The 27,185-nt window shown below is 37.6% G+C and overlaps 2 protein-coding genes across 5 annotated transcripts in view; one reads left to right on the top strand and one right to left on the bottom strand.

Annotated features, from left to right (window-relative positions):
- Positions 1–19,798, top strand: part of rabgap1l (RAB GTPase activating protein 1-like) — a 121,682-nt gene extending 101,884 nt beyond the window's left edge. For all 4 annotated transcript variants that reach the window (XM_079244985.1, XM_079244988.1, XM_079244987.1 and 1 more), the window contains 7 exons: positions 7,905–7,997; positions 12,612–12,722; positions 13,942–14,046; positions 14,439–14,522; positions 14,759–14,830; positions 15,311–15,511; positions 16,975–19,798. In XM_079244985.1, the coding sequence (XP_079101111.1) occupies positions 7,905–7,997; positions 12,612–12,722; positions 13,942–14,046; positions 14,439–14,522; positions 14,759–14,830; positions 15,311–15,511; positions 16,975–17,130 (822 nt within the window). In that variant the 3' untranslated portion in view covers positions 17,131–19,798. The remainder of the gene's footprint in view (positions 1–7,904; positions 7,998–12,611; positions 12,723–13,941; positions 14,047–14,438; positions 14,523–14,758; positions 14,831–15,310; positions 15,512–16,974) is intronic.
- A 797-nt stretch (positions 19,799–20,595) lies between these two features.
- On the bottom strand, positions 20,596–23,125 carry LOC306759152 (interferon-induced protein 44-like; the record flags this gene model as incomplete). The annotated part of the gene is made up of 7 exons (XM_079244681.1): positions 20,596–20,790; positions 20,903–21,003; positions 21,117–21,288; positions 21,386–21,538; positions 21,743–21,938; positions 22,205–22,253; positions 22,645–23,125. The coding sequence occupies 7 exons, from the start codon at positions 23,123–23,125 to the stop codon at positions 20,596–20,598; spliced, it is 1,347 nt and encodes a 448-aa protein (XP_079100807.1).
- Positions 23,126–27,185: the final 4,060 nt, after the last annotated feature.

The following is a 27,185-nucleotide window of genomic DNA, read 5'->3' as shown; positions in this document are numbered from 1 at the left end:
GATCAGCTGAACTCTATAAGCTGCTTAAAGCAGCAAAAGAATTCACTGGCACCTTGACTTGATGAACACAACGGGTAGTTGGGTGGCTTTGCCTCTCGAGAGATTATGGAAAGAATTTTTTTTTTTCCTTCTGCCTTAAACATCCACCCCACCACAGCTGGAGTGACAACTCTAGAGAAAACAAGGAGACTAATGTCATGTATTCATTTGCTGTTAATTAATCCAGGTTTTACCAAAATCCTCTCAAAGAAAAGCTGAACTTTGGCAAACTGAAGCAAAAAGAAGAAAAAACAGTGCGTGAAAAGAGGTTGACAGAACCTGCAACGAAACTTTTAAGAAGACATTCTTCATGTTGGGTGGAAATCTGTTTAATATAATGCATGGACTTAAATAATGTTTAGGAAAAGAAATGAAGAGCTTTAAGATTAGATTTCATTCTGACCTGAATATATAATAAACTGGAATAACTTTAAGAGAGTAATTAATGAAAACTAGTTCTGTTTTGGCCTGCACAACCTGGTCCTCATAATGAAATCACGAGACATGCCGGATTGCACTGCAGTCATTGGCCTTTTGCTTTCAGGCACATGGCTTGTACGATATCTGTGACATAGCAGACTAAGCATCAATCTGCTTTTGTCCTTTCACACCACCCAAGAATATTTCTTGGCTTGAGGAATTCAGAAAGTACAAGGACTTTTCACATTTCACAGAGCTAAGATGTGGCAGCGTGTTTTTTTTTTTCTTTTTTTTTTTGTTAAGCATAGGTCAGTACTTCTGCCATCTCCAAGTTTAGGGAGATGGCCGAACCCTAACCCCTCTAACCCTTAGCTTTGTTTTCGTGGAGAAGTTAATAATGGCAGCATCTGCATGTCTACAACAGCTACACAGCTGCAACATTCTTTTCTTGTTACTTGTTGCGTTTCTGGTGCCATTGAACAGTCAGTGTCACTGGTTATCATTCAGTGCATAAACTTCCATTTTCAAATATAATTTATTTATTTAGGAAATACCGAGTCTGGCATATTTTTAATCACTAAAATCTTCCTCTATTTTTCATGTGCCACTCATCAGGGAAGTTTAGTTTTGTTATAGTCATCACCACTGATAACTCATAATCTATAACTTTACCATCTGACCCATCATTCAGGCTGGTTTCATCTTTTGAATACAACTCAACATTTTTTTTAAATTCACTTTTAATATTACTTGACAGCTATCTGGATACATATAGATGTAGATCATAATTAATAAAAGGAAACTTGTCACTAGGTCAGACTTAGAAGAGAAATAAACAGGATTTTGTTTCTTCTGGAGGCAAAGCTGCAGAATGCAACCAGGCATGACGGATAAACTAAAGGGTCGGTTTAAAACACTTCAAAACTCAAACACATTTCTAGAGCCCGTGTTTGGTTTTTCTACTTTGGGCTGAGCGCTGTGTTGCAACTGCAGACCTGTGTCCGTAGATCCAAATTGATTCTTATCTTGTTATGTCCCTTTCTTTCTTTTTTCCTGGCTTTTACCATTCATGTCCTCTAACATTTCTTTGATGAATCAACCGTGGTGCATGTTCAAAATGGCCAGTGTGTTGATATCCAGCTGCTAGCATATGGTGCGATGCTATAAAGCAAAATGAAGACCACCTTAATCTGAATGACAAGTTTCTTTGTGGAACTGGATTGATAATATCCTGAACTGTCAGCTGCTTGCTGACACGACTACTTACTGCTATCTTGTCTATGAAGAGGTGGGTCAAATGCATAACTGAATTCCAAAACCAAGATCAATAAAGTAAAAAAAAAAGATTATTGTTGACAGCAAGGCTTTGTTGCTGGGAAGAAAACTTGAAATATTGTTAATTTATTGCTAAATCTACCTCTTAATAACTTCAGGTTGTTGAGACAAGTCTCCTTGGAGCAGGCAGTTTGTTAGATATCTTGAAAATGTTGTTTGCTACATTTTGTATGGGGGTTCTTTCAGATGACATTACTTCACTCACATGTCATCTAGTGCAGCTTTTTATTTCACTTGACTTCCTAGATTCTACCGTTGGACCGATGTGCAACTTTGAAGCCACTGTGGTTGGCCTGACTACTTCCTTCCCATCAGTCTTAACCTCATGTACACACTCCCTGATACACACTTTCACAGAGTCTCTGTATAAACAAGGCTTTATCTTTACTTTTACCAGCAGGAAACAGAAAAACTACCAGCTGGATCTTAAAAGCAGTAAGAGAGCTCAAAGGAGGGCTGGAGGGAGGGGCACAGCGAGCAGAGAGGGGGAAGTACTCACAGCAGAAGAAGAAAAAGCAAATTCATCCTCCTTTGTCACACACTTCTAGCGTTACAGAGAGGGAGAGGGAGAAACAAACAGGTGCGTTGTACTGCCCTCTCATTCCCCACTTTGCCTTTCCTCCTCCTCCTCCTCCTCGTCAGTGGGCGGGGCTCAGCTGCTGTGGGACTCTTGAGAGCAGCCAGTAGTCTCCTCCACTCTGAGAGAAACAAAACCTGTCAGCTGCACTCCTCTCCTCTCCTCTCCTCTCCTTCTCCACCACTCTCCCTTATTCTCCTTCATCCTCCCCTCCTCCTTGCTGCTTGGAGCAAGCAGGAGTCAAGATGATGCAGGAGGTGTCCATCATGGTGGCATATGACGCGCATGTAATCGACCGCCCTGGTGAGGAGGACACACTGGCCTGTTTGGTCGCTCATTCCAGACCACTCCGAGCTCTCAGACCCGTGGTAGGTCTGTTATATCTTCAGCCTGTCTATGTTTTTCATTCATCTTTTCTTCTCTTGAGTCCTTTTTCTGTTACCTCTTCTTTTTCCACGTGATGCTGCTGGGTGTCAGCTGTTTTTCTTGCATTTTCTTTTTTCATCCAAGTAGCCTTTATTGATTTCTTCAGAAACGGCGGCGGAAAATTCATTTTTATATCGAAACTGCATGTTTCTTTCCCTTTTGTAAAACTGTGTACGCTCATGAGTGTGTGGGTGTGCATTGTGTTACCTCTGAAACTCTTTCTGACGTTTGAGGTTACGGAACTTTGTCAGTCAGTACATGCAGACCTCATTTGTGGCTGTCAGTTTGTTTCAATTACTGATATAAATTTGGAGTCAATGGAGACTTTGTGTCTGTGGAAGTTTGTGTGTGTGTATGTGTGTGTGTGTGCATGAGTGTGCATTTCTGTCACGTGGGTAATTTAATTCTGTGATCCAGTTTTTCTCAAATGTCCAGTTGCTGTTGTCCTTATTTCAGTATTGACACCCTGGGGTTGGCCAGTCAAGAAGGAGTGGATCCTCCTTCTGCTACAATCACACACAAACATTTTTTCTATCGTAATGATATCTAGTTTGTGATTTCTGCTTGGAGGTTTGGGACCAATTCCATTTTCTGCTGCAGGGATTCAGGTCAGGAATCTAAAAGTGGGCCTGGTACCATTTTCTGCAGCACTGTACATCTTTAACTCCTGAATCAGATCTGACCCCTTTATCTTCATGCCGGGCTCCTGTATTCACACTGGAAGTTCTGGGAAGTAAGCATAGCATTTAATCACGCACTATTGAGCTTTAAATTTGAACACATGCCTGTGTGTGAAGTAATCATGTGGGTTATTGAAGTGGCCTCAGGGAAGACACTATACTCTGACAAACCCTGAACTCTCAGAAACATTCTTAAAATGAACATCAGATGTGCCTTTTTTTCATAGAAAAAGTAACTTTAATGTCGTAAATTGCAGAATGGGACTGCCTTGTAATACTAATGATTACTAAGTGATAAAAAAAAAAAGTAGTTTATTACATTGTTTCACAAATTCAAGGGGAAAAACTCCTGATTGAGAAGCCTTGAATCCTTCAAATTTGGAGGTTTTGTTAGCTGATCAGGGGCATTGTACTAGTATTGTTTGGATCCCAGCCTAACTGAAGAAATGTTGGCGATCTTGGACTGAAAGAGACATTATTCTTTCCACTTTAATAATAACACCAAATCTGAGTATATCTAGTGGAAGAATGGTTTTTCCTCCCTGCAGGAAAGTACCACAGAGTTGAGCCCTGAGGAAGCTATGCCGTCCTTTAACCCTGTTGCCTGCCTGTATATTTAATCTTTATAACATTATCAAACTATGGGAACACAGAGAGAAGTCATAAATGTGCAGATTTATTATTATGGCCATAGCAAGACTGTATATTTGAGTAAAGGCCCTGCCTCATACAGGTAAGCCAGCCCAGTTCTAGGTTGCATTACATTACACTGGCATGCTGCAATGTTTGTGTGTTTTAAGGGTGTTGGAGAGCAGCAGGTTGTATAATCAGCAACCAGAACTTACCTTGTCTATGTCAACAAAGGCATGTTTGTTTACTTTAACTCGTGTGGTTTTGTATTTAAAAAAAGCATAACGTTTTTAGACTTAATCACAAACATTGTTTAAAAAAATTTAACAATGACTCAAATATGACCACAAAATGTAAATGTTAGAGATGCAAAGTCATGTCAAGGAACATGAGTCGGCAAAAATGGTAATGCTGAGAAGTTTCTTGACAGGAAAATGCATGCAACAACTACAGCAATGGTCCTGAAATTTCTACCGATTTAGCAGATTAAATCTTCGCATTTCAGGGAGTGAAACGAACATTCAGTAGCTGCTTTAGTGGTGCACAGAACAGATGTTAAATCCATCGCTTCAATGTGTTTTACATTGTATACTGGGACCAGTACATGCAGTTTGTAAAGTTTGTAGAAAAGGTGCTATAAATGTGCAGGTAGTAGCAGGTGGTGAAACCATACAGTTTCATGATACGTTTGTTTTAGCTGAACACAAGTGGAGAAAGAGGGAAGCTGTTCCTTTTTTAAATCTTGTTTTGTCATGTTGTAGGTCACAAAGGGAACCAAGCCCTAATCATGTTGGGGGGGGACGACTGCCTGTAAAAGTGTTGCTGTTCGGGGCTTAAGTAAAACTTTGCACATGTTGGACAGTGGATAATGGTTTTACAAATGGTTATTAGATACAACGCACTGGCGTTTGATGCTGCAGGTTGTGTCAACTTTGTGGATAGTCTGCATAATGTCTGCATAATGCCTTAAGAAAAACATCAGCAGCCTATAAATAACTCTGTACTTAGTATAACTAGTTGTAGTTTCTAGATTTCTAGGTTGGTTTTGTCTAAAATGCATCACAAACTACAAGCTTTAATTTTAAATCATACTTCTAGTCTTCAAAAAATGTTGCTTTCAGGGGAACACTTTGTTCAGTTTGCATTCTTGTTACAATACAACAATTATTAACCAGCTCAAGGTGCTTTTCCTTCCCACAGAATACAACAGTGTCTCAGTTCTGTTATCTGCTGAGGATTTGTGTGTCAGAGACCACAGTGTGGCATCCACTCACCTGAGAGGTTCTTTAGTAATTTAAGTTGAGGGTTATTTCAGAGATCAATGAGGAGGACAGGTAATTATTGCCCTGATCAAGTATGTTTCCCTCGTCTTACTTTTAAAACACGAAGGGGAGCTGAAACTTAACGCTGTGTTTTCTGCGTCTTCTTGTTATTCTATTGATCAAATTTCCAAAAATGTACAAAATCACTTTTCTAGAGATATAAAACATGTGAAGCTCCTTCTATCAGTGATCATTCATCACCATGAAGGATATAATAAAATAAATATGGCAATAAAAGTGTCGCTGTTGAATGAAGTAAAAAGGAGCTTTCCTGTGTTGTTATTGTGTGAAGCTGTGTAGAAATTAAATTGAACCTTCTGAGAACAATTGGACTATACGGAAAAAAGGGTAAATAATTATTGCTTGTCATTAATAATTTTCTAAACTTTCAAAAACAGCAGCGGATTTATCTATAGAAGCTGTTTTACTAACTTTATTTACTCTTTTCTTTTAACTCACTCCTGCCCCTCAAGGGGAGGCAATTTTTGCTGTAAATTTGGATGTTTTTTTAATATAAAAGTAGAGCAAAGGCTTTAAAGTTTTCTCTCTGCACCTTCTTATGACTAATCTAAAATATTGCAGAAAAAATCCAGTTCTCCAAAAAAAACAGTCCCACAATGTTGGTGATTGTTAAGATTGTGTTTATCCAAGCCCTACCTCATCAACATGTTCAATATAAAACTATAAAACTGCTGGATGCTGTGCTACTGAAATAAGGGCACTGTACGCACACCTCAGCCTTGGCTCTGCCTTGTAGGAGGAAAGAAAACTGAACACAACTGCAGCCAAGTCTTAAAAGTCATTAGACTGAAATGAATCCAGAAAAGACTTGCATACATGAACCAACATACACATGCCAGTCTCAGAGGAGGGGTCATGTGACTGAGATTGACCCGGAATTCCCAAATCTTGTTGTTGGCGCTATGGCAACACTGTTTCCACACAAGGGAGGTAACACCACCTACTTGAAGTAGATGCACACACACACACACAGATGCAGTGAGTCAGTAATTAGGCAGTGTCATATTCTCCTCTGTTTGGGGCGCGAAACTCACTTTACATTTTAGAAGGTTCCACTCCTTTGCATCCATCTGTGAGTTAAAGTGACCTTACATACGTCAAAGTGGTTTGCAGAAATATTTAAACTAAATTTATTTTACTTTCTATATGCATTCAGTTTTATTTGGTGAATGGAGTTGACAGAAAACCCCAAATGAGACAAACACATATGGGAGATACAACACACACGCAAGCACACTTAATCAGCCAGTAATATGGAAAATACTTAGATCAATATATGCCTGCACCTACCTGACCCAGTAAAGCCTGAGCTTTCCTGTGGCTCGATCTTCTTTTATTTTTACTGAGTATCAATGGATATTTCTAAGCATGAATTCTTGTCTATTGTGCATTTATCAGCTCATGTAGGCATCGACCTGCTTATAATGAAGTCCAAACGGAAACAATAAGTCATCTGAATAATTAGAAGAGTTCATACCTTGAGCATGACCACATCAAAGTTAATCCTGCAAGCCATCTCAGCTTTTTTTTTTATCTTCCATCTATGGAAGAAGTGAAGAATATTTACATTGATCATGTAGCTCGCAGTGAACTGAAAGTTTCCAATGTGTGAGACCAATTCTGAGAAGGATGATGACTCACTGACTCACAAGCAAAGATGTGACGAAGACTTTGTGTACATGTGAGCTGTGAATCTATTGTGAATGGTTTGAGGGGTGGTAATTATTTGTGTGGAAAATTGTGGTTTTGTTGTGAAGGTTTGGTAAAACTTCCTCATTTTGTGACTGTAGGTGATGTCCAAAGCCCCTGTTTGCTCTAAGCTGCTGCTAATCTCTGACCCCTCAAAAAAATGTTGAGTCTGAGAATGAAAGTGTTAATTTTAGTGTTTTTTTTTTTCCTTTTCAGGGAAATGGTACAAATTAGTCATTCATTACATACATCTTTACCGACATGTGTAGTGTTACTCAATAATTCAAGATATGTTTCAACAATATTAATCTTGGAGTTATTCCCCTTATAAACCAAAGCACATATAAACACTGAGACACACACTTATCTGTTCATAAAGCCATCGATTTGGTCATTCTGTTGAATATATACAGTATATATACTGTAGATATGGGTAACAATCACTCACCTTTATTTCTCCGCAGTAACAAACATCAGCTGTTTTCTTAGCATTTACTTATTCTCATATATATATATATATATATATATATATATATATATATATATATATATATATATATATATATATATATATATATATATATATATATATATATATGTATAATATAATATAAAATGCTAAGTAAATGCTAAGAAAAGCAGCCGATATTTGTTACGGAGGATAAATAAAGGGGACCCAGGAATAAGCCATGTAAAAAAGATCTGCCGAGAACGACTGAAAAAACGCAGATTTACCAAAGTATTCACCTTCTTCATTGTTTCCAGGTTCCAACCAAAAAGCTAAAGAAGTTTGAGAAGGAATATCAGACCCTGAGAGAAAGCCAGCTGCAGCAAGAAGACCCCATCGACCGATACCAGGTACAAAACAAACACACACGCACATCATCTGTTTTGTTACACATTTACATTATCATGTATTTTTTGCAATTTTTTTAACATTTACTAATTAGTTTCTTTTTGTGGATAAAAAATAGTTTATCCAGTGAGATTTTTTTTTATCTGGGCACAAGGTCTTAAAGAGGCTAACTAAACACTTCCACATTACTGGTAGTAGCATTTTTAGCTTCGGTGATCCCCAAGCTACAAAAGGTCCAGATCCAGATCAGCACCTCCCAGTTCAGACAGCAGACATTAGCTACTAGCTGTCTTACATGCAGGTAAATCTTGTCTCTTTTAATTTCAGTTTAAAAAGTCATTTGTCAAATTTAACAATCAGTAAATGTTTGTATCTGTTAAAAAAAATAAATAAAAAAGCAAAAAAACTCTGCCAAGCACCCACAGTAAAAAAAATGGCCTGTACATCCAGGTTTTATGTTTTATGTTCATATCAATTATCTTCCAAGCTTGCATCAATAAATAGCTGCAACGATTGCAAACTGACTTAATCCAGTAATTAAAGCAGATTAAACTCTCCCATTATGCTGTAAAGTCAGTGGTAAGCAACTGTTTGCAGTTTTTTCAGTGGTTGCCTTACGCAACAAAAATTTGATCTTCTCCTCTTCTGGAGCTGAAGCTGAATACTTTCTCAAAGATTTTTCATTCTTAGAAAAGATAAGAAGGCACACGGTGTATTTGGTTTGTGTTTGTGTGTGAGAAAAAGCATTGAAGCTACTTTTAAATAGCTTTTATATTGTTAAAAATAACCTTGTTGCTAAGATTAGAAATTCTCTCAGGAGCACATCTTTGTTTTGTTAAACCCCATCTGACTTCAAGCGTGACATAACGCAACACTTTAATCATTGTTGACGCGAATAAAAAAATTTTTTTTGTCAGGTTCAGCTGCAATGGCTTTTTTGTCTTTATGAGATTTAAAGGAAGTAAAGTAGATATTTTAAGACTCAATATCTCCAGTTATATCTTCTACTCCAGTTTTACGCAGTTACTTCATCTTCCTCAGTCTGTTAATACTATTTTTTAAGAAATGATCTGCTACCTTTTATGTTGAAATAATAATAATGGACATAAAATTTTGCTCTAACCTTATTATCAAGAATTACATAAGTAAAAAAGTATATTAAGTGTTACTTCTAATGGACAATACTTAGTTACTGGTCAAGGTCCTTTTCTGTTCTCTTTTCTCTCCTCCTCTCTCATTTTTCTTGACATTTTTAAAAATATAAGCTAAAAGTGATTGATGGCAAATAGCTCAGTGACCTTAATGTGCTTTATATTAACAGTTTTGTTTTGTTTTTTTTTACCCAGATTAATGCCAAACCCTTGATCCATTTGTTCAAAAATTGAAAAATTAAAATAAAATTAAAATAAAAATAATTTAAATCCCATGGCTGGAAGCTCAATCTGTTGGTTTCCTTATATAGGCTATTATGAATTGGCTTTTTTTTCCTGTCTGTAAAGAGTCTTGAGAAGGCATTGCCGTGATTTGAAGCTATATAAATAAAGTTGAATTGAACTTAATCGAATTGAAACTTCAACTATAAAACTTAAAAAACCCTTTAAAACAACATAGTTGATTGAAGCTGTAAATTGATTTACAACTGGAATGATGAGGCAATAAAACATGATAAATCCTAGAGAAAGCCATGAAGAAGCGGCTTGAGCAGCTCATCTGAGTGGTGTAACTATGAGAGGTAAACTGTTCTGCAGACACGTGACAAATTTTAATCACCTTCTTTAAATCTGGATCACAGAACTTCGAAGAAGATTTGACTGGTTGACTGCAGTCTCCATCAGGGGGATCGTCAATATTAAAGAAAGGCTGAAATGAAGCTCATTGGGCAGTTCCCACCATTGCCATCTTGGCAGCATCATGCATGTCGTCGCTCCCAGGAAATGCAAAAATGGGCAGAGAGGTAGAGCTAAGAGGGGACTGTGAACGTGCGGGTGGATGATTGACATCTATCAAACTCTGACCTGCCTGTATTTAAGAGCTAACTGAGCTAACCCGGAGCTAATGGGAGCTAACCAGCTAACGGAGGTAGACTGGTTAAAGCTAAGTCATGCTGCCAGCTGACTAAAAACCGCAGTTGTGCAACACTGTCTTTTTACAGCCCAATATCTGGTACCTGTCTATCAAAAGGACACACCAAATTTTGAGATTCAATTACTTCTAAATGGATAAGTTATATATAAAAAAGAAATCCTCCCACAGTTGTCATAAAGGTAAACCTGACATATTAAACCTAAAATGTTTTTTTTTACCAAATTTTGAGATTCAATTACTTCTAAATGGATAAGTTATACATAAAAAAGAAATCCTCCCACAGTTGTCATAAAGGTAAACCTGACATATTAAACCTAAAATGTTTTTTTTAACCAGTCTGTAAACATGTTTACTTCTGCTGTGCAGTTGGCCTCTTAACATGGGACTCTATGGGGATTTGCTCTGTTTTGGAGCCCCTAGAGGATTAGGGGGGGTACTTTGCATAGGCTTCACTTTTAACCACTGGAGGTTCATACTAAGAGCTTGTTCTCTAAATAAAAACAAAGTAGTTGTGAAATAGATAAAAATACAGTCTTAACACTTTACTGCTGATGGTAAAAGTATTTTGAGTCAAGAAATATTGTTATATATATTCTGAATGAATAGACATAGCAGGAAACGGAGCAAAAGCCTGTAGTTTTGTTTCGGTTCATTCAGACATTTTAGAACATAAATTGCCACAATAACTGGCCCTGGCTGCTTGCAGCCATTTTTTTAAAGATAGCTCCCTTATAATTCCTGTAAAATATCAAAGATTAGGTTTAGACTGTGTGTGAATTTAGCGGTTAATCTCCTTGTGCATTTGCTGAAAACACACCCTGCTGTGTAGATCATGATTGAGCAAGTGCAGAGAAAATCCAGCATAATCTTCAGGTTTATATATCAACCTGTGGCTCTAGCTGTTTGCTGGTGGTCATGTTGTTAAATGAAGAAGAAACTAACTCCCTGATGGCATCTTGTGATGGATAATAATCTTATTCTGAAGTTCTTAAAACATTTGATGTGATGTAGCTCTCCCAAATTATGAATCTAATAATAACATGCAACCAGCCATTTAAAACTTTAATGTAAAAAATAAACAACATTATAAGTTCTGGACAGTTTTTTTTCCCCCTAAAAGCTGATGGGACATATTGGAAAGCAAACTTTGAGGGAAGGAAGGAAGACTTTCGTTGTAGATAAGATGTTGGACTTGACCCAGTAATGTCAACAGTGAGAATTGTTTGTTACTGAGAAAGAGGATAAAAATGTCAGTATAATTTCTTTTACATTACCATATCAGATACTTTCCTAACTTTCTTTTTGTATATGAAAAAGTTCCACGTCATTTCCAGTCCAGCTTTAAGTACTCTGTGTTGCTTGTTGTGCAGGACTTATATTTGTGTGTGTGTGTACGTGTCTGTGTTTATTTTCTTTATATTTTTTCTGCTAATGCATTCTTTTTCAATTCATATTTTTACTTTTTGCTTCATCTAAGATGATACAAAGGTGGTAAAATGATTAATAAACATAAAGAAACTGAAAGAGAGTAAGTAATGCTGGGTAGTGTCAGACAGAAGTGAAACTGTCAGGATCATGTGGTGAAGTTTAGTCAGTGCTGCAGGACGCTCGTTGTCAGGACATCGTCTGACTGTCGACAGGCACTTGGTAAGATTTTATACAGACTTTTACTGAATCATTTCACTGTCCTTACCTAAAAACTGTCTTATTAAACTTTGATTTGTATTCTTACTTATTTCAGAAAGGTATAATCTAACTACGTTGATCAAAATAGCTGAAGATTTCTAGATAAATTATCAAGAATATGATACCTGGAAGGCTGAAATGAGCCAGATTGTAGATCTTTAGAGCTCTGCTCTCAGGAGGAGATTCATTATTCTGAAGAGTTGTATGCAAACTACAGATTATCAGCTAGAAAAGGTTTTAACTGGCTAAAACTGGGCTCTACTGGAGTCACGTTTTCCTTTCCTTCTTTTAAAATCCCTCTCTGACAACACTGTATTTAGTCTACTTCTGTAAGATTTCACACATCTGTTTATGTGCTTATGCTTAACCGTCCAAGAAGTCACTCTATATACTAATATACACACCAGTCACACACTGCTGTGGGTGTTTAATTCTACCCTACTTAGAAAATGCCATCAGTGTAAAAGTGACGGGATATCAGTGTCAGATGACAGCTCACAACCATGTCAACTGTTTCGTCTTGTGGACACATGACCGTCATGTGAGACGGTTTGCAGACAGATTGGTAGTCATGGGATTCCTCTAATGGTCTCCAGTGTGGATAAGGTGTGCGGGGGGCGGGTCTTAGCTTTTCACTGCTACCTAAGAACAAAAGTAAAAGTGGAAAAATAACTTCCCTGATAAGAAAATATGACCAAAAAAAACACGGTTGTTCACCTGAAATAATTTTTTTTTCAGCTGGAGAAAACTTTCAGACACATGATGATGATGATGATGCAGCAACCAAGTCTGGATGCATTTTACTCATGCTAACAGTTCTCTCTTGTGTTGTGTCGTATGTGCAGAGGGAAAACCGTCGTCTTCAGGAGGCCAGTATGAGACTGGAACAGGAGAATGACGACTTGGCACATGAACTGGTTACCAGTAAGATTGCCCTACGGAATGATCTTGACCAGGTAATACTACATCCACGGAGTTTGGAGACGAACAGCTATTTGATAATACGTATACTACAAGTCAAAGATTTATAATACCTCTTTTTTTTTTTTTTTTAAAGTTTGTCATTAAAACTGTTTGTTCTCGGAAATAAAAATATAGAAGAAATAAATAATTGAGGCTGAAAACTAAATCATGGAATCCATTTCTGAACCAAAAATGATTTCTTAAGTCATCAGAGTATTAACCTTTAGCAGATACCAGACGAACACACTTGTAGCATGCTCCCCTGTCGCAACACAAGCTGTTGACTCAGAAACTTGTCTTCCGATTCAGTTGTGTGGCTTTACGTGCCCGACCCCCCCCCCTCTGTTACAGTGTCTGAGAGCTTTCTGATGTTGCCTGATACTGAACCCACACTGACTTCATTCAGACCCACTCTTAGGTGTTAGAATTTTCTGTCTCTTCCTTTGAGAATAGCTTTTTCTTGACATCTTTATCCTAACACACTACTTTCTGTTGTAATTTTCAAGTAACACCCCATGTGACGATACCAGAGTGTGTTCTAACACTGCTTTCATGCAGACTGGTTGCGAGTTGGTTCACTGTAGGAACTGGTTTCCCAGCAGCTGACATTAGTTGTTTAATTTATCGAGTAAAAAACAATCCTCAACCCTTTGATACATGAATTATTAAAAAACAATGACACATTTTTCACATGCAATATTTTACTTCTACACATGTACAGAGACACTTTTCTTTGTCTTGAAAATTGTTTGACTTTTTATTTGGTTTATTTTTTATCTATTCTATTATACGCGTATGTATGAAACTTTATACTATATTTCTTTATTCTTTAGTGAGAGGCAACATTGAAAGTATACCATCCTCACTCATGAATAAACTAGAGAACAGCCTTTAAATATGAGTCCATCAGTGGACGTGATGCATCAAAGAATTAATATACTTTAGAAAGTGATAACTTTGATTTAAAACAACAATTTAATTGCATTTGTTTAGATTAAAAACTCCTTTCATCAGCTGATTTACCCAAAATAATTTTACCAAACACGCCTCCACCTGCCTGCCCTTGGAGCAGATTTCATTCTGTATCTACAGAAGGATATGATACATGATTTTTGTTTGTGCGCTCTTTTCGATACACGTGAAAACTGTGTTATCTTCTTGCTGTACGTTCGGTGTGAAATGAAGAGTCTGTCTGTGTCGACACTCCCTCAGGCTGAAGATAAGGCAGATGTGTTGAACAAAGAGCTGCTGACCACCAAGCAACGCCTGGTGGAGACGGAGGAGGAGAAGAGACGACAGGAGGAGGAGACGGCTCAGGTAAATCTAGTCCTTTGTTTATACTCAAATTATTAAAATGCATAGGATTACCTGTGTATAGCAAGTAAAACACATACTGCATTTTCATGAGGCAACACTTCATCTTTAAGTGTAAAATGTCAGTATTGTGCAATTGGATTTAAAGAGTCAACCAACACCTTTGTTAAAAAAAAATCTGTGGCCCCTAACTGGATGCCTTTAAGGTGGATGTTTGAGTCATCTTTACATGTAGGTCAGTGGGCAGAAGTTTACAGTGATGGCAAGAGACAGAGATTAAGATAAAGTGTATGAACCACCCAGAGAAAGCTGATGAGTCATCGTTTTAAACCACTGTGGCGACCCCTTCTTATTTCTACGACGCCTCATTATTTTGTATTTTCTCCCTCCTGCAGCTGAAGGAAGTTTTCAGGAGGGAACTGGAAAAAGCAGAGCTGGAGATCAAAAAAACCACAGCAATTATTGCTGAATACAAACAGGTAAAGGAGCACTAACAAGGCGTGTTATTTTCACTGTTTCTACGTGGTGTTATCGCTACATAAAGGCTGTTAGTGATTACAGTATGATACTGAAGCTAATAAAGTTTTAACAAGATACAAACAAAGTGAAGTACACAGTTTATTTTGCATGTAGGAAGTTGTGATTGAGAATCACAGGTTGGTGTACCTGTAACGTGTTACTGGTTGTGTAACCCGTCATCCTCTCTGCCATTCAGATCTGCTCCCAGCTGAGCACCAGGCTGGAAAAACAGCAGGCGGCAACAAAAGAAGAGCTCGACATCGTCAGGGTGAGGTGACACTGTTCATGCACACTGAGTGGCATGTGTGAGTTGGGAAACAATTAGAGAAGATTTTTCATCACTGTTCTGCCCTTCAGTCACATTAGACTACCAGTCAAGCCTGGGTTTACCCATAATCACACCTACAAAGAACTTAACTGCACAGATATTCCTAAAGAAGTGTTTTTAACTCTTGTCAAACCTGCCATGTTGCTCTTTGTGGGTGTGGCAACACTCCTTTCTGGTTTCCTTCTTGATACAATGTGTTGCAGCAGCGTATCACAAAGATGTAAGATGTTTCCGTGGGAATTTAGCTTCAGAAGAATTCATAAACTCAGACACTGAAGATGAATAACATCATTCTATTTATGTCTTTCTTTTGCACATATATATATTTATAAATGATTTTTTTAAAAATGCATTCTTTTTGACACAGAATATGCTCACCTATCAATATTGGTGACATAAGTGTGTTTGTATCACATGCAGAACAAAGTAATGGGCTGTGAGCACTGTAAAGACCTGTTCAGCACCCTGGGGTCCCTCCAGGCTTCTTCCCCCGGCAGTGACAAGACGTCAAATGAACCGCTGGACGAGGAGAAAGACGGGCTGAAGGAGCAACTGAGACAGATGGAGCTGGAGCTGGCACAAACCAAACTGCAGCTGGTGGAGGCCAAGTGCCGTATCCAGGTCAGTGGCATCGCAGGCGGACTGCGATATCCATCAAAATGTAGACGCACAGTTAAGGAGGTAGATTTATCTGAAGCTGTCATGAAGATTTAGGCTAGTAAGAGGGACCAAATGTTGATTCAATGTATTTGTAATGATGAAGCATCCAGGTGGGTTTTAATGCGTCTTATTTAGGGTCCTCGCCATATGAAGTATGGCAGGGCCCTATTGTTGTTGAAATGTTTATTTTAACATTGCTGTTGCTTAGCTAGATGTTGTATTAAATGGCTCATGAAGACACAAAGGATGATAATGGGAGTTTAAATATCCAGTTTGATCATGATACGATATTATATCCATTTTAATGGATAGCAATCTGAAGTTTGGTCAAATTCAGCCTCAATCCAATGTAGATTTCATTCTACCTGATTGATATGAAACTATATTACATTGAAAACAATCATTTTTATTCATATGAAAATTACAAAAAGCAACTAGAAAATCATTTAACATTTTTATTCCTGAACTCAGGTATTTAAATGTATTTATTTAAAATAAAAACCTGTTCTTATAACAAAGACAGACTAATAAATTAAAAATGACGTGCCAGAGAAACTTAAAATACAACCTTTTTTTAAAAATACAATTACATTTGATAAATGGTTATTTTGTCAATTTTTGAACAATATTTGGAGTTTGGATCAATGTCATTGGCTCGTTGACCATATGATCAATATATCCATGTAGATCTGTCTGTTGTTACACCCCTAGAAAATAAACATATTTGTAATGAGCAGCAGTGTTTTGACCTCCAATGTGATTTACCATGTTAATATGTTTACATATTATACTTTACAGACACTTTACAAATGTGTTTGCAAAGTACCCTGAGACAACATTGTTGTGAAGTGGCGCCGTACAAATAAAGCCAAATTGAATCGAATTTACATGGCAAGAGGATAAACTGCATATGGGTACAAATGCACTGATGGGTGAGTTCCAGCAAATGTTCCAGCCTCTCAGATCCACCATGTTACTGGTGGCCTTGAACAACCTGGTCACATGAGGGAACTTTTTGAGCCTTATTCCGCAGGTGTCATGAGTGAGGCCTGCTGGTCTTACTTTGACCTCTTATTGTTGAAAATCACAGAGTTAAAGATGTTTTTTTTGTTTGTTTGTTTGCTTGTTTCTTGAAATGGTTTTACTTGTTTCTGTTTGCCTGTGTTTAAGATGATGCACTTTATAACCTTGTTTTAAAAGCTGTCAGATTAATGAAAATGAATGACCACACGGTGATATTATTAAAAGTTTGCAATAAAAAAAGCAAACTAGACAAAGATACGGAACCGTTGTGCCTTCCTAAACGAGCCATATTATTCAGGGATTAGAAGCCATTCTAGAAAACGTGTCTGTTCAACTCGTGTTGAATGTGACTAATGTATGTTTACAGATTATTTTTTGTAACTATTTCTGTTTCTCTGCAGGAGCTCGAACATCAGCGGGGAGTCCTGATGACTGAAATCCAAGCTGCCAAGAACTCTTGGTTCAGCAAGACTCTGGGGTCTCTGAAAAGTTCTGCCTCCTCTTCCTCAAGCTCCACATCCCAGACCCCTTCCTCTCCGAAGGATGGGCCTGCCTAGCTGAGCTCCCCATCCTCCCTCATTTTTCCTGCAAGATGCACACTAGAGCTGAGCAACACAAGCTTTAGCTGAATGCAGTATTCCTTTTCCAGCAGATGACCATGTGCAGCTTCTGGGCTTCTTTGACTGTAAGTAGTTAAAAGAGGGTGGATGGCAGGAGGGGTGATGGAACAGCCACATGTTCCCTTTAAGCCTATGTTGACCTTCTCTGGTGTCCAGGTCATGAGACAGGTGATGGTGAAGCATTGCTTAAGCCTAATGAAAAGATTCAGTGGTCTCCATGCTCGGCACACATGTTGTCACTAGTCTTAAAGGGGAATTAGCTCCACCTTGTGGGCATATATTGCTACTGCAGAGATGTAAGTTATTTGCCGATTTCTGTTTTTTTCACCTTTATTTTTCCAGCTAAAATGTTTGAGAACCAATTCTCAAATGCATTTTACTTCTGGTCTCTAAAACTGCACCTTCATTCAGTCTCATAAATAGGAAATGATTTTATATGATGGCGATACGGCTCCTTCACAGTTGTATTTACATATTTACCATACTTGACCTATATCAGCCATCTTCCATGCAGAAACGCCCCAGTTCTCTGAAAAAGGAATACTGCGTACAAGCATAAATAAGTGCAACGAAAAAGTTGCATTTCTTTATAGTAATATAACAATGTTGTCATATAAATATGTACCACTAATTATTTGATTTTTTTTTTTTAATAATCTTGTACAGTTCTTTGACAAGAAAAAAAAAAAAACAAAAGGAAAAGTTCTTAATTTTTTTTTTACTGATTGGAAGATGAATGTCATCTCTAGATGTTGACGTAAGCACAGTGTGTGATCGATATGGTCGAGTCCAAATGCTGACGAGCCAACGTGTCAACCTGTAGTGATATTTTGTTGTTGATTACATTGTTAGTCAATACACAGTAGAATTTTTCTTTTTTTTTTTCTCTTCTATTTTTATGTTAATTCCAGTTTAGCACTAACATGACTGAAACTTATTTCACTTATCAGGCTACAGATCATGCAATCTTAGTAAAAGGTTTGATGTAATCATAGAAGAAACTGGATCCATTCAGATCATTTAAACTTTATGATTCAGGAGAAATCGCAACTATAATATAAAAATGTTACAAATATTTTTATTGTCATAGCAGCAAGATATAATTTATTTTAATTACCTTTAAATTAAAAGCAGTTCACATTTACACTTGTTTCATATTGTCAGTGTTAAAAAGCTCATTTTTGTTTCCGTGTTGATTTACTTTTAATTGCAAATGTTGATTTTTTGTTTTTTCAAGGGACATTCAAGCTTGTTTTATTTTTTTTTCCACAGTTTTTATATTTTGTTCTTTACAGGCTGATAAAATGCTCACAGATCCAGACAACGGCCACAGAGATAAGACTAAACATATTGTGACAGTGTGTATTATATAACACAATGTAGCTGAGCTGTTAAATATCTGTTACAAAGACACAATATTGTCAGATAAACATCTACCGTTCCCTTACATTAGCAAGCAAGATAAGGTTGCAGCATGGCTCGATTATTGCCAAAAGATCCTGAAGCCACCTGCATGACTGTGCCAACAAGCTGCTTGCTATTTCACACAGTATTTTTCTTTATCTTAACAAATAATATGCATGTTGTCCAGAAGAAAACAAAAGAAATCATTTTAAAATACATTTACAAGAAAATCTGAGAACGCCATCAGGTTGTGGTTCGTTAAACTTGACAGACTCCGTGATTTGTTGCCAAAAAGTTTGTTTTAAATGAGTGTAAATGGATGTTAGCACTGTGTTAAAAGGCTTCAGGACAAGCGCCAGCTACCCTTATGTTCTCCACTCTGGTTGACACTAAAATCAGCCTTTGGACTCAGACCAACCCTAAATGTACTTTATGTGTGTGTGTGAGTGTATGTATGTGTGTGGATGTATGTATGTACAGGCTCTGCACTGTAACTGAAGTAGTTGGAGTTGAAATGTTTCTTCTTCACATGGCTGCCTTTTCTTTTGGTGACTGAAGCGGCTGGCTGAAGAAAGAGAAGCAATCCGACTGTTTAAACTGTCCGAGTATCAGCTGTGCCATACAAGCCTCCCCCTCCCCTCCGCTCCTCTCCATGGTCTTCATCTGTGCTCCCAACCACCTGCAACTGTTGCTTCATCTTTTACAGAAGGGTAGCTGGAAATCTTTTCCAGCTAAGTTGGAAAAAGGGAGAAAACCAAACATCTTTATGTTCCAGATGTGCATTTTCATTTTCAGGACATTCCTTCTTCACTCTTGTGCATCATTGTTGTTTGCCAGTCTGTGAAAGTTGTACAGCCAGTTCAATGTAAACGGTGGCCAAGTTGGAGAGAGAGCGCGCGCTCCCGTCAGTTATGTGCACTAACAAAGCGTTGATATTTTAAACACTATTTTAGGAGGTTTGTTTCAGTCATTTTTTAATTGATGACTGTCGCTGAACAGACAGCTGCCAATTTATAATCTATTCTAACTCTGTTCAATTCAGTGATGCAAAGGCAGTGAGTCAGATTACAGGTGTGTGTTGTGTAGTTTACAGTTTGTTGTAACGCCACAGTCCTGTTACACAGGGAGGGTCTAACTCCCAACACTGTTTCCCTGTACAGTTACTGTCCCAGCTGCATAAATAAACTTCAGTTCTTCTGTTTTCATGCTCTTTGAGGTCTGATTTACAACACTTTACTGTTTAAAACTGCTTCAAATATGGATATTGAATGAATCATTTTTGATTAGGAGAGAAACTTTTGCAGCATCTTTCTGCTCTGTTGGATTTAGATTGTTATTCACACACATGGACTCACAGGTTAAAATGTACATTAGATAAAACAAAATGTAAAGAGGAAAACTCAAACTATGACCAAAACGCTCAAACTTTATCAAATATGAACATATTGTTTACTGTTTATACAGGTTTCTAAAGGATAAACAGTAACTGCGGAAATTAAAAGGAAGTGTAAGTTGGAGAAGCGTCATTTAGCTCAAACCACTCGTCAGCTTAATTGTGTCAAAACTTTACTCTGAATCTCTCCTTTTGTTCAATAAAGCATCTAAAAATGTACATTTCAGGAACAAATGTTCGTCTACTACAACTACTTTCTAGCTACAAACAAAGTCGGTAAATACCTTGAAAATATGAGGACCTACACCAGGATTCCAGGGACACAACCAGAGAAATGATACTATACTAGGTCCCAGAGATGCTATGATGACAGTTCCAGCTGAATAAAATATTACATTCAGCACGTTGTTTTAATGATGAAACATTTCAAACAGGTTTAAAACATGCAGATAGTATGATGAGCATTCAGATGTGATCTTACGTGACAGTGAGCTGAAGAAAGCAGTAGACATATTGGCAAAATGTATGAATCCAGCAAACTAGCATGCAGGTTTTTTTCTACTTTTACTTTTATAAACATATTTGTGAGGAATGTTAACATGTTCTTACTCTTTGGTTTCAAGGTTGCTCAGTCGGTCACTGAGTTCATCAAAGTAATTATCAACAAAGCGAAGCATCTGAATTACAGCACTGAGCAGCAAGATGTCGCATCTGACGTCCAGCTCCAATTCCTCACTGTAGTTCTTCACTGGAACAATGCAGGACAGTGGCACACCGAGCTTAGTGCTGACCTCTTGCATCTGACTCACAATGCAGAGAACAAATGGGTTAAAGCAATATTAGTTCATACTTTAGCCAACTTTACAGTGAATCTACACAAATTCTGAGTAAAACGTTAATAGTCCTCCTCACCATGTCCTTAATGTAGCCACTCACGTAGATGTTTGTCAAGTCCTCTTTCACCAAAGGGCAGGCTTCGTCGACCTTAGTAAGCAGAACCAGTTGTGGAATGCCTAGAAAAGCAGAGATACCATTTCCAAACTGCTGCAGTTTGGTGCATTTTCTGGTCATTCAGATGAACTTCTAAAGCATGAACTGGTCAGAGGCAGGGCTACATTTTACTGACCCAGCAGGTTGACCTTTCTGCGGATAGCATCCAGCTTCTCTTCCAACTTTGCAGACATAATGGAGATCTTACAAGCATCTATGACATAAGCTACACAGTGGATCTTGTCTTCGAGAGCTGGAGACTTGCGGTAGCCATGAGCGTCCGAATGTAGAGCAGCAGAAGGGTTGAACTGAATCCACATATGAGAAAAACAGCAGGATAGTTTGAGTTAACTACGACCAAATCCATGTTTTTCATGTTTTATAAACTGTAAATAAATGTTTTACCTGGTAACAGTCAGGCAGGTGTCCTTTAAGAATATTGCTGATGTCGTCTATATCAAGTCCCGCCCCCTTACTTTCCTCCAGACCCATGGTATCACACAAGACGATAGGCAGAGGTTTACCTTGTCGTCCAGCTTTCAAAGAGTAGGTGCGAAACTAATGAACAGAAAAAGATGAAGAAATCCACAAAAACAGTTTAATGCAGGCTGTTAAGATTAATAAATAAGCTTTATTTTATTTTATTTTTTTACATTCACAATAATGAAAATACTATTTAATGCGTACAGGATGGCTGACTTAACCTGTAATAAGCAGTGTTTGTTTTGAGATTAAAGCATGAAAAAAAAAAAAAAAACTGACCTGTGTGGTGAGGCTGGTGGTGGAGCAGCCAGATATGGCCTGACTGGTGACGTGACCTCTGAATACAGAGTTGATGGAGTTAAAGAAGCTGGACTTTCCAGCTCCAACTGGTCCAACAAGTAAAACTTGAGCTTTTGCCACAGAGCTGACGGTGGGCTTGTAGCTTATAATGGCCTCCATCAGCTCCTTCCTCTTCCTGCACAAAGATATGAGTAACGTTAAAGAGGATGTTTGTTTCTTTAAGATGATGGAAAGTTTTCTCTGTAGCCAGCTGCAGTGTACAGTAGCAGCGGTTTGTCCATTCAGTTGTATCAGAGTATGTTTTTGCAACTTTGTAGCTTTTTTATAACATCCAAATGATTAAACATATTCTACAATCTTCAAACTGTAATAAATTTGTTTATCTGTATAAATGTCATGAATGTTTATTCTGTGGTGTGAAGGAGGGTTTAAAGATCTCACCCAGATTCCCAGATGACACTCCTCCATGGTCTCTCAAGTTCGGTGGATGCTGTTGAAGATCAAAAATTATAAAATTGAGTAGTCTCAATTAAATAAATATGCGCAACCTCGTTCTGGTCAACATGATTTTTCAAAAGTCAACTAAAGAACAAATCCTACAAATAGCTGCCAATTCAAAGGATATCTAACATTTTTTCCTGCTTGTTACTTTCAGACTTTTAAATTCTAACAAAGATAAGAGTTATTGTCATCCAGTTTGTTTTGCTGGGCTTTAGAGTAAAACCAAAAATTGGTTTGGGTGCAATTAACCTTTTTCTTAGTACAATAAATGAAGACATCAAATTCAAGTGGACTGTTGTTTGTAAGTATGCCCAGATCATGACACTATGAGACTTTTTTGAAAACGTGTCATAATGAAATCCAAACATTTAAAAACTCACGTTCCACCAGGTAGACTTCACACTCAGTCAGCTTGAGATCATCTCCATGCATTTCTGCAGCAGTAAAGTTATAATAGCTTCCTGGTTTGCTGTAGACCACTGGTTGACTTCCATTGACAAGAACCAATGCTTCTCCAAAATAAGGACCTGAGTTGCTGATCATTTTTACAGCATATGGAGCACTGGTGACTGGATATTTTTTAAAAATTTTTCCTTTCAAAGTAAAAAGAAAAGCCTCGTCATCATTGACATACTGTCCAGACTGATTAAAAGCTTGTTTTGTGTAGCCTCCAAACACATAACCAGAGGAGTTGTAGCCCACAGACACAGTTGGGAAGGAGTTGTCACATTGTTGGTGGAAGGCGGCACCAGTGAAACCATGGATGCTGGCCTTGTACAGCAACTTCAATCTGACACTTCTCAGCTCAGAGCAGATTATTTTCTGCTGACTACTGGTCAGCCTGGACTGCAGAGTGGACATTGTCTGCTGATCCAAGCTTTCTAAAAGATAATGATTCTTTGAGGCTTTCTCACTTTGGAGTCTAAAAAAAGAGAAAAAGAAAAACTTGTATAATATGTCGAGTTAACTGGATTATATCAGTACCACACTTTCACCGTTGCTCCCTGATTACAACATGAATACAACAAAACTGAAATCAAGGATATAAATTAAATTTAGTTTGCTGGAAGATTATTTCTGCTTTACTGACATAAAAAAGTCATGACACTTTTATATTCCCTCTCAGGTAACAAGCTGCACATGAGATAAATATTTGGATAAATAAATGTTCCATCAAAAGACAATAAAAAATAAACCAATGCTAAAGTTTTCTGTTGCTCTGCTACATACTAAACATGCTGCATTGTCATAACTTTGGCCTTACCTTCAACCTTTTTTCAGCTGTCGGGAAGAATCTCAGTCAGAGAGATGTTTCTGGCAGGAACTTCCTGGCACTCCTCGGTCAGAGAAACGAAACCTAACAGAACAGACTCCAATCCACAGCCCCCCAGTGGCTGCGTGGCGGAAAAAAAAAGTCTCTGCTTTCGGTTCATATCGCAAATGTGTCCTCATTAATATACGTAAACGCAGCAGAGCAGAACAGCTTTTCACCCAAACCTCCATTTGACAAGAAAGATGTAAAATGTTCCTTTTGCGCTCTAAAATATGAAAAGATTTAATCGTTCACTTATTTAGTCTATGAAATATATTCATATAGATGTTCACTGTTTTTATTCCCAGATTCTTATGATTAGAGAGCGCTGGTTGTATTGATCAGGTGGCGTCACTCTAAATGTCTGTTTGTTTATTACATTTTAAGTCAGGTAAAATACTGTTTGTAAAACATTCATATTTAAAAGTAAATATATATCATTTTCCACCATTGTAATTGTAGTTATGCTCTGTGGTCCTCAGAATGCTTGCTATGATAGTCAGCAATGAGTTGTAATAATCTTTTATTCTGTTTTAATATTTTATCTATGCAGCTGGATAAAATAATTACAGAAATTGTTGAACTTGCTTACAACAAATGTTTTCGACTATATTTTCTATTTAAACCAAATTTATTTAATCATTTCTATTTTGAAAATACTTGGGTTTATGTTCATGTAGTTAGAAAATGTGACCGCTAGAGGGAGACAAATGTGTAAAATACATGGGGAAAGTATCGATCACGGCTTATCACGTTTTTATTTCTGGTACAGCCTTAAAAACAAAGCTTTGAAAAAAAACCGGAATATTCTTGAGTAACTTCATGACTCTGCAAAAAACAATAAATAAATTAAGCTTTTTGTTAGTTAAGGCATTCTAAAATAAAATTGTACTTTAACTGTAGTGTAAATGTGGCCAATAAAAAAACAAACAAAAAAATTAATTAGATTATTACTAATAACAAGATTTGTAAATTTAATCTGAATACACTGCAAAGACAATATATTTAATGGTCAAACTGATATAAACTGATAAAACTGCCGTCCGTCCATTTTGGGTGCAGAAGCAGCATTAGGCAGCACATTAATAACTTCTCTAAAGAGAAATAAAAGACAAAAAGTAAAAATAAAAGGTAAATCAGATCAAATGCAACAAATTAAACTCAGTGTGAGGAATTGCTGGTTGTTTGGAAAAAGGCAGCAATGAGAAAAGTTTTAACTTTTAATTAACACAGCCGAGTTTCCACAGACTGGCAGTTTTCTGGGAGTGAAACATTTATTTCTTGTGGATCTCCAAGTCACTATGATGATTGAAAACATTGGCCACTTTTTAGGACAGAAGAAAATGGCTGCTCATCTTTAAGACCTCGTGTGGCATAAGAAATTATCATTTTTATAGAAATACTTTCCACATATATGACAAAATCACAGCTTCTCACCTGTGTGACTTCTCATGTGGCGCATCAAAACAGAGCTTTGAATGAAGCATTTTCCACATATCTGACAACAATATGGCTTCTCACCTGTGTGAGTTCTCATGTGGCATGACAAATTATATTTTTTATGGAAAGATTTTCCACATATTTGACAAGAATGTGGCTTCTCACCTGTGTGAGTTCTCATGTGGCGCAACATAACAGAGTTATGACTAAAACATTTTCCACATGTCTGGCAAGAATACGGCTTCTCGCCTGTATGAGTTCTAATGTGGCATAACAAATTACTATTTTTATTGAAAGATTTTCTGCATATTTTACAAGAAAATGGCTTTTCACCTGTGTGAATTTTCATATGAACTGTGAAATTATTTTTATCTTTCAATGTTTTCCCACAGGTTGTGCAGAAATATGGTTTTTCGTGGACTGATTTATGTCTTTTGAGATGGTATGGGTGAAGAAACATTTTTCCACAAGTGTCACAAAAATACTGCTTCTTAGCAGTTTGGCGAGCAGGACAAAGGCTTTCCAACAAAGAAAACTCTCCGACATTGTTTGTCTGATAACTATCTTCTGGTCTAATATCTGCACATCTTGCTGCTCCTGAATCTTCAACCATGCTTCCCTCTAAATGGAAATGTTCGTCTGCAGGAGAGGTGTAAGAGGGAATACGGTCCCCGTTTAATTTTGTATCATTGTGGTAATTTTCTCCACGAGTTTCTGTAATTAAAAAGTTATCAGTTTCATCCTTCAGCAGAAGTTTTCCCTCCTGGCCAGTGAGGAGTTCCTCCTCTTCCTCTTTAATGTGCGCAGACTCTGGTTGCTCCTCATCCGGATTTGAGTTCATCGTCTGGCTGCAGAGCTGCTGGTCATCATAAACAGCTTCCTCTACCTTGTGGATATTTTGATGTGGGGTATCAACTGTGTGAGTGTTTCCTTGTGGTTTCCATGTGATATCCAGCAGTCTGCGCTGACGGTCGATCTCTTCCTCGTACTGGACGATAGTTTTTTCAAACTCTGTAAATATTTCTTCAGCTGCGGCATGAAGTCGTTCGCTGATAAACTCTTTCAGATGCTGAATTGCAGACATAGTTTGACGAAATAATGAAATATTCAGCCGATATACATAAAAAAAAATACCAACCGCCTTCCTGATCAATCGAAGCGCAAGGAAAGTTAGTAGGTCCGCACCATTTAGTGCTCTTGTGATCCGGCGGGGTGGGAGGAGTTTTTATTAACCGGCCGGGTGTCTGCTTTCCCCTCGATTTAAACGGCAAACCCCTCCTCCATTGCCCAGCTGATGGTAAAGGAGCGGACCCCTGTATGTCGCAAGCAGATTGTTAACTTCCGGTTGGTGTTACACCATGAAGTTCCGCTGGAGGAAGAAAGAACATAAATAGTTCTGCCAGAAAGAAGAAAACGCGTAGAAATAAATTGAATTAAATAAATTGATGTGTTAAACATTTTATTGATAAACTAACCTTTTAAAAATAGATCTCGTTATTCTCTATTTACTGCCTTGCAGTAACACCACACATTGAGCTAAACATTAGAATTTTACTATTAATCACCATTAAAACATTAGTATGTAGTTGAGCATCTCGTTTTGAATCTGTAGCAAGTATTGGTATACTATTGAATGTAAAATAACAGTCAGTTTTTCCATAAATACTGGTGGCAGATGAAAAATAAACACTTGCAACAAGGTATCAGCACATGGTGGCATACTATCACAGTGCACCGTCATTTTTTAAGCCACGTTAGGAGATATCAAATGTCTCGTCATGGTTTCATGACTTCCAGAAGTTGCAAAGGAACACATAAAAAAGATAACAGACAGTGTAATCAGACATCATAGATCATTGTTAATGGCACAACCTACAGTCCTGAAATGTTTGAGTCTGCGGGGCAGGATGGAGGACTGCCAAAGTTCAGCAAAATTAAACTGATCCTCATTGTAAACAATGATGTCAGTTTTCTTTGTCTAGAACACATATCAAACTACACTGAACACCTGAAATCAAATAAACTTTCCCCAGGTAGTATGCCTGTCCACAGCATGTCAGACTTTAATGACTACTTGCCCCTCTCTGCATACTATTTTGAGGGAGAAGTGCTACGGATGCCAAAGCACTTCATACTTCTCCACTGAAAGTATTTTGCATGTTGTGAACA

This window comes from Telmatherina bonti, assembly GCF_933228915.1.
Source record: "Telmatherina bonti genome assembly, chromosome: 8".
NCBI lineage: Eukaryota > Metazoa > Chordata > Actinopteri > Atheriniformes > Telmatherinidae > Telmatherina > Telmatherina bonti.
The sequence above is the reverse complement of the archived record's forward strand: the minus strand, read 5'-3'. Positions and strand labels throughout refer to the sequence as shown.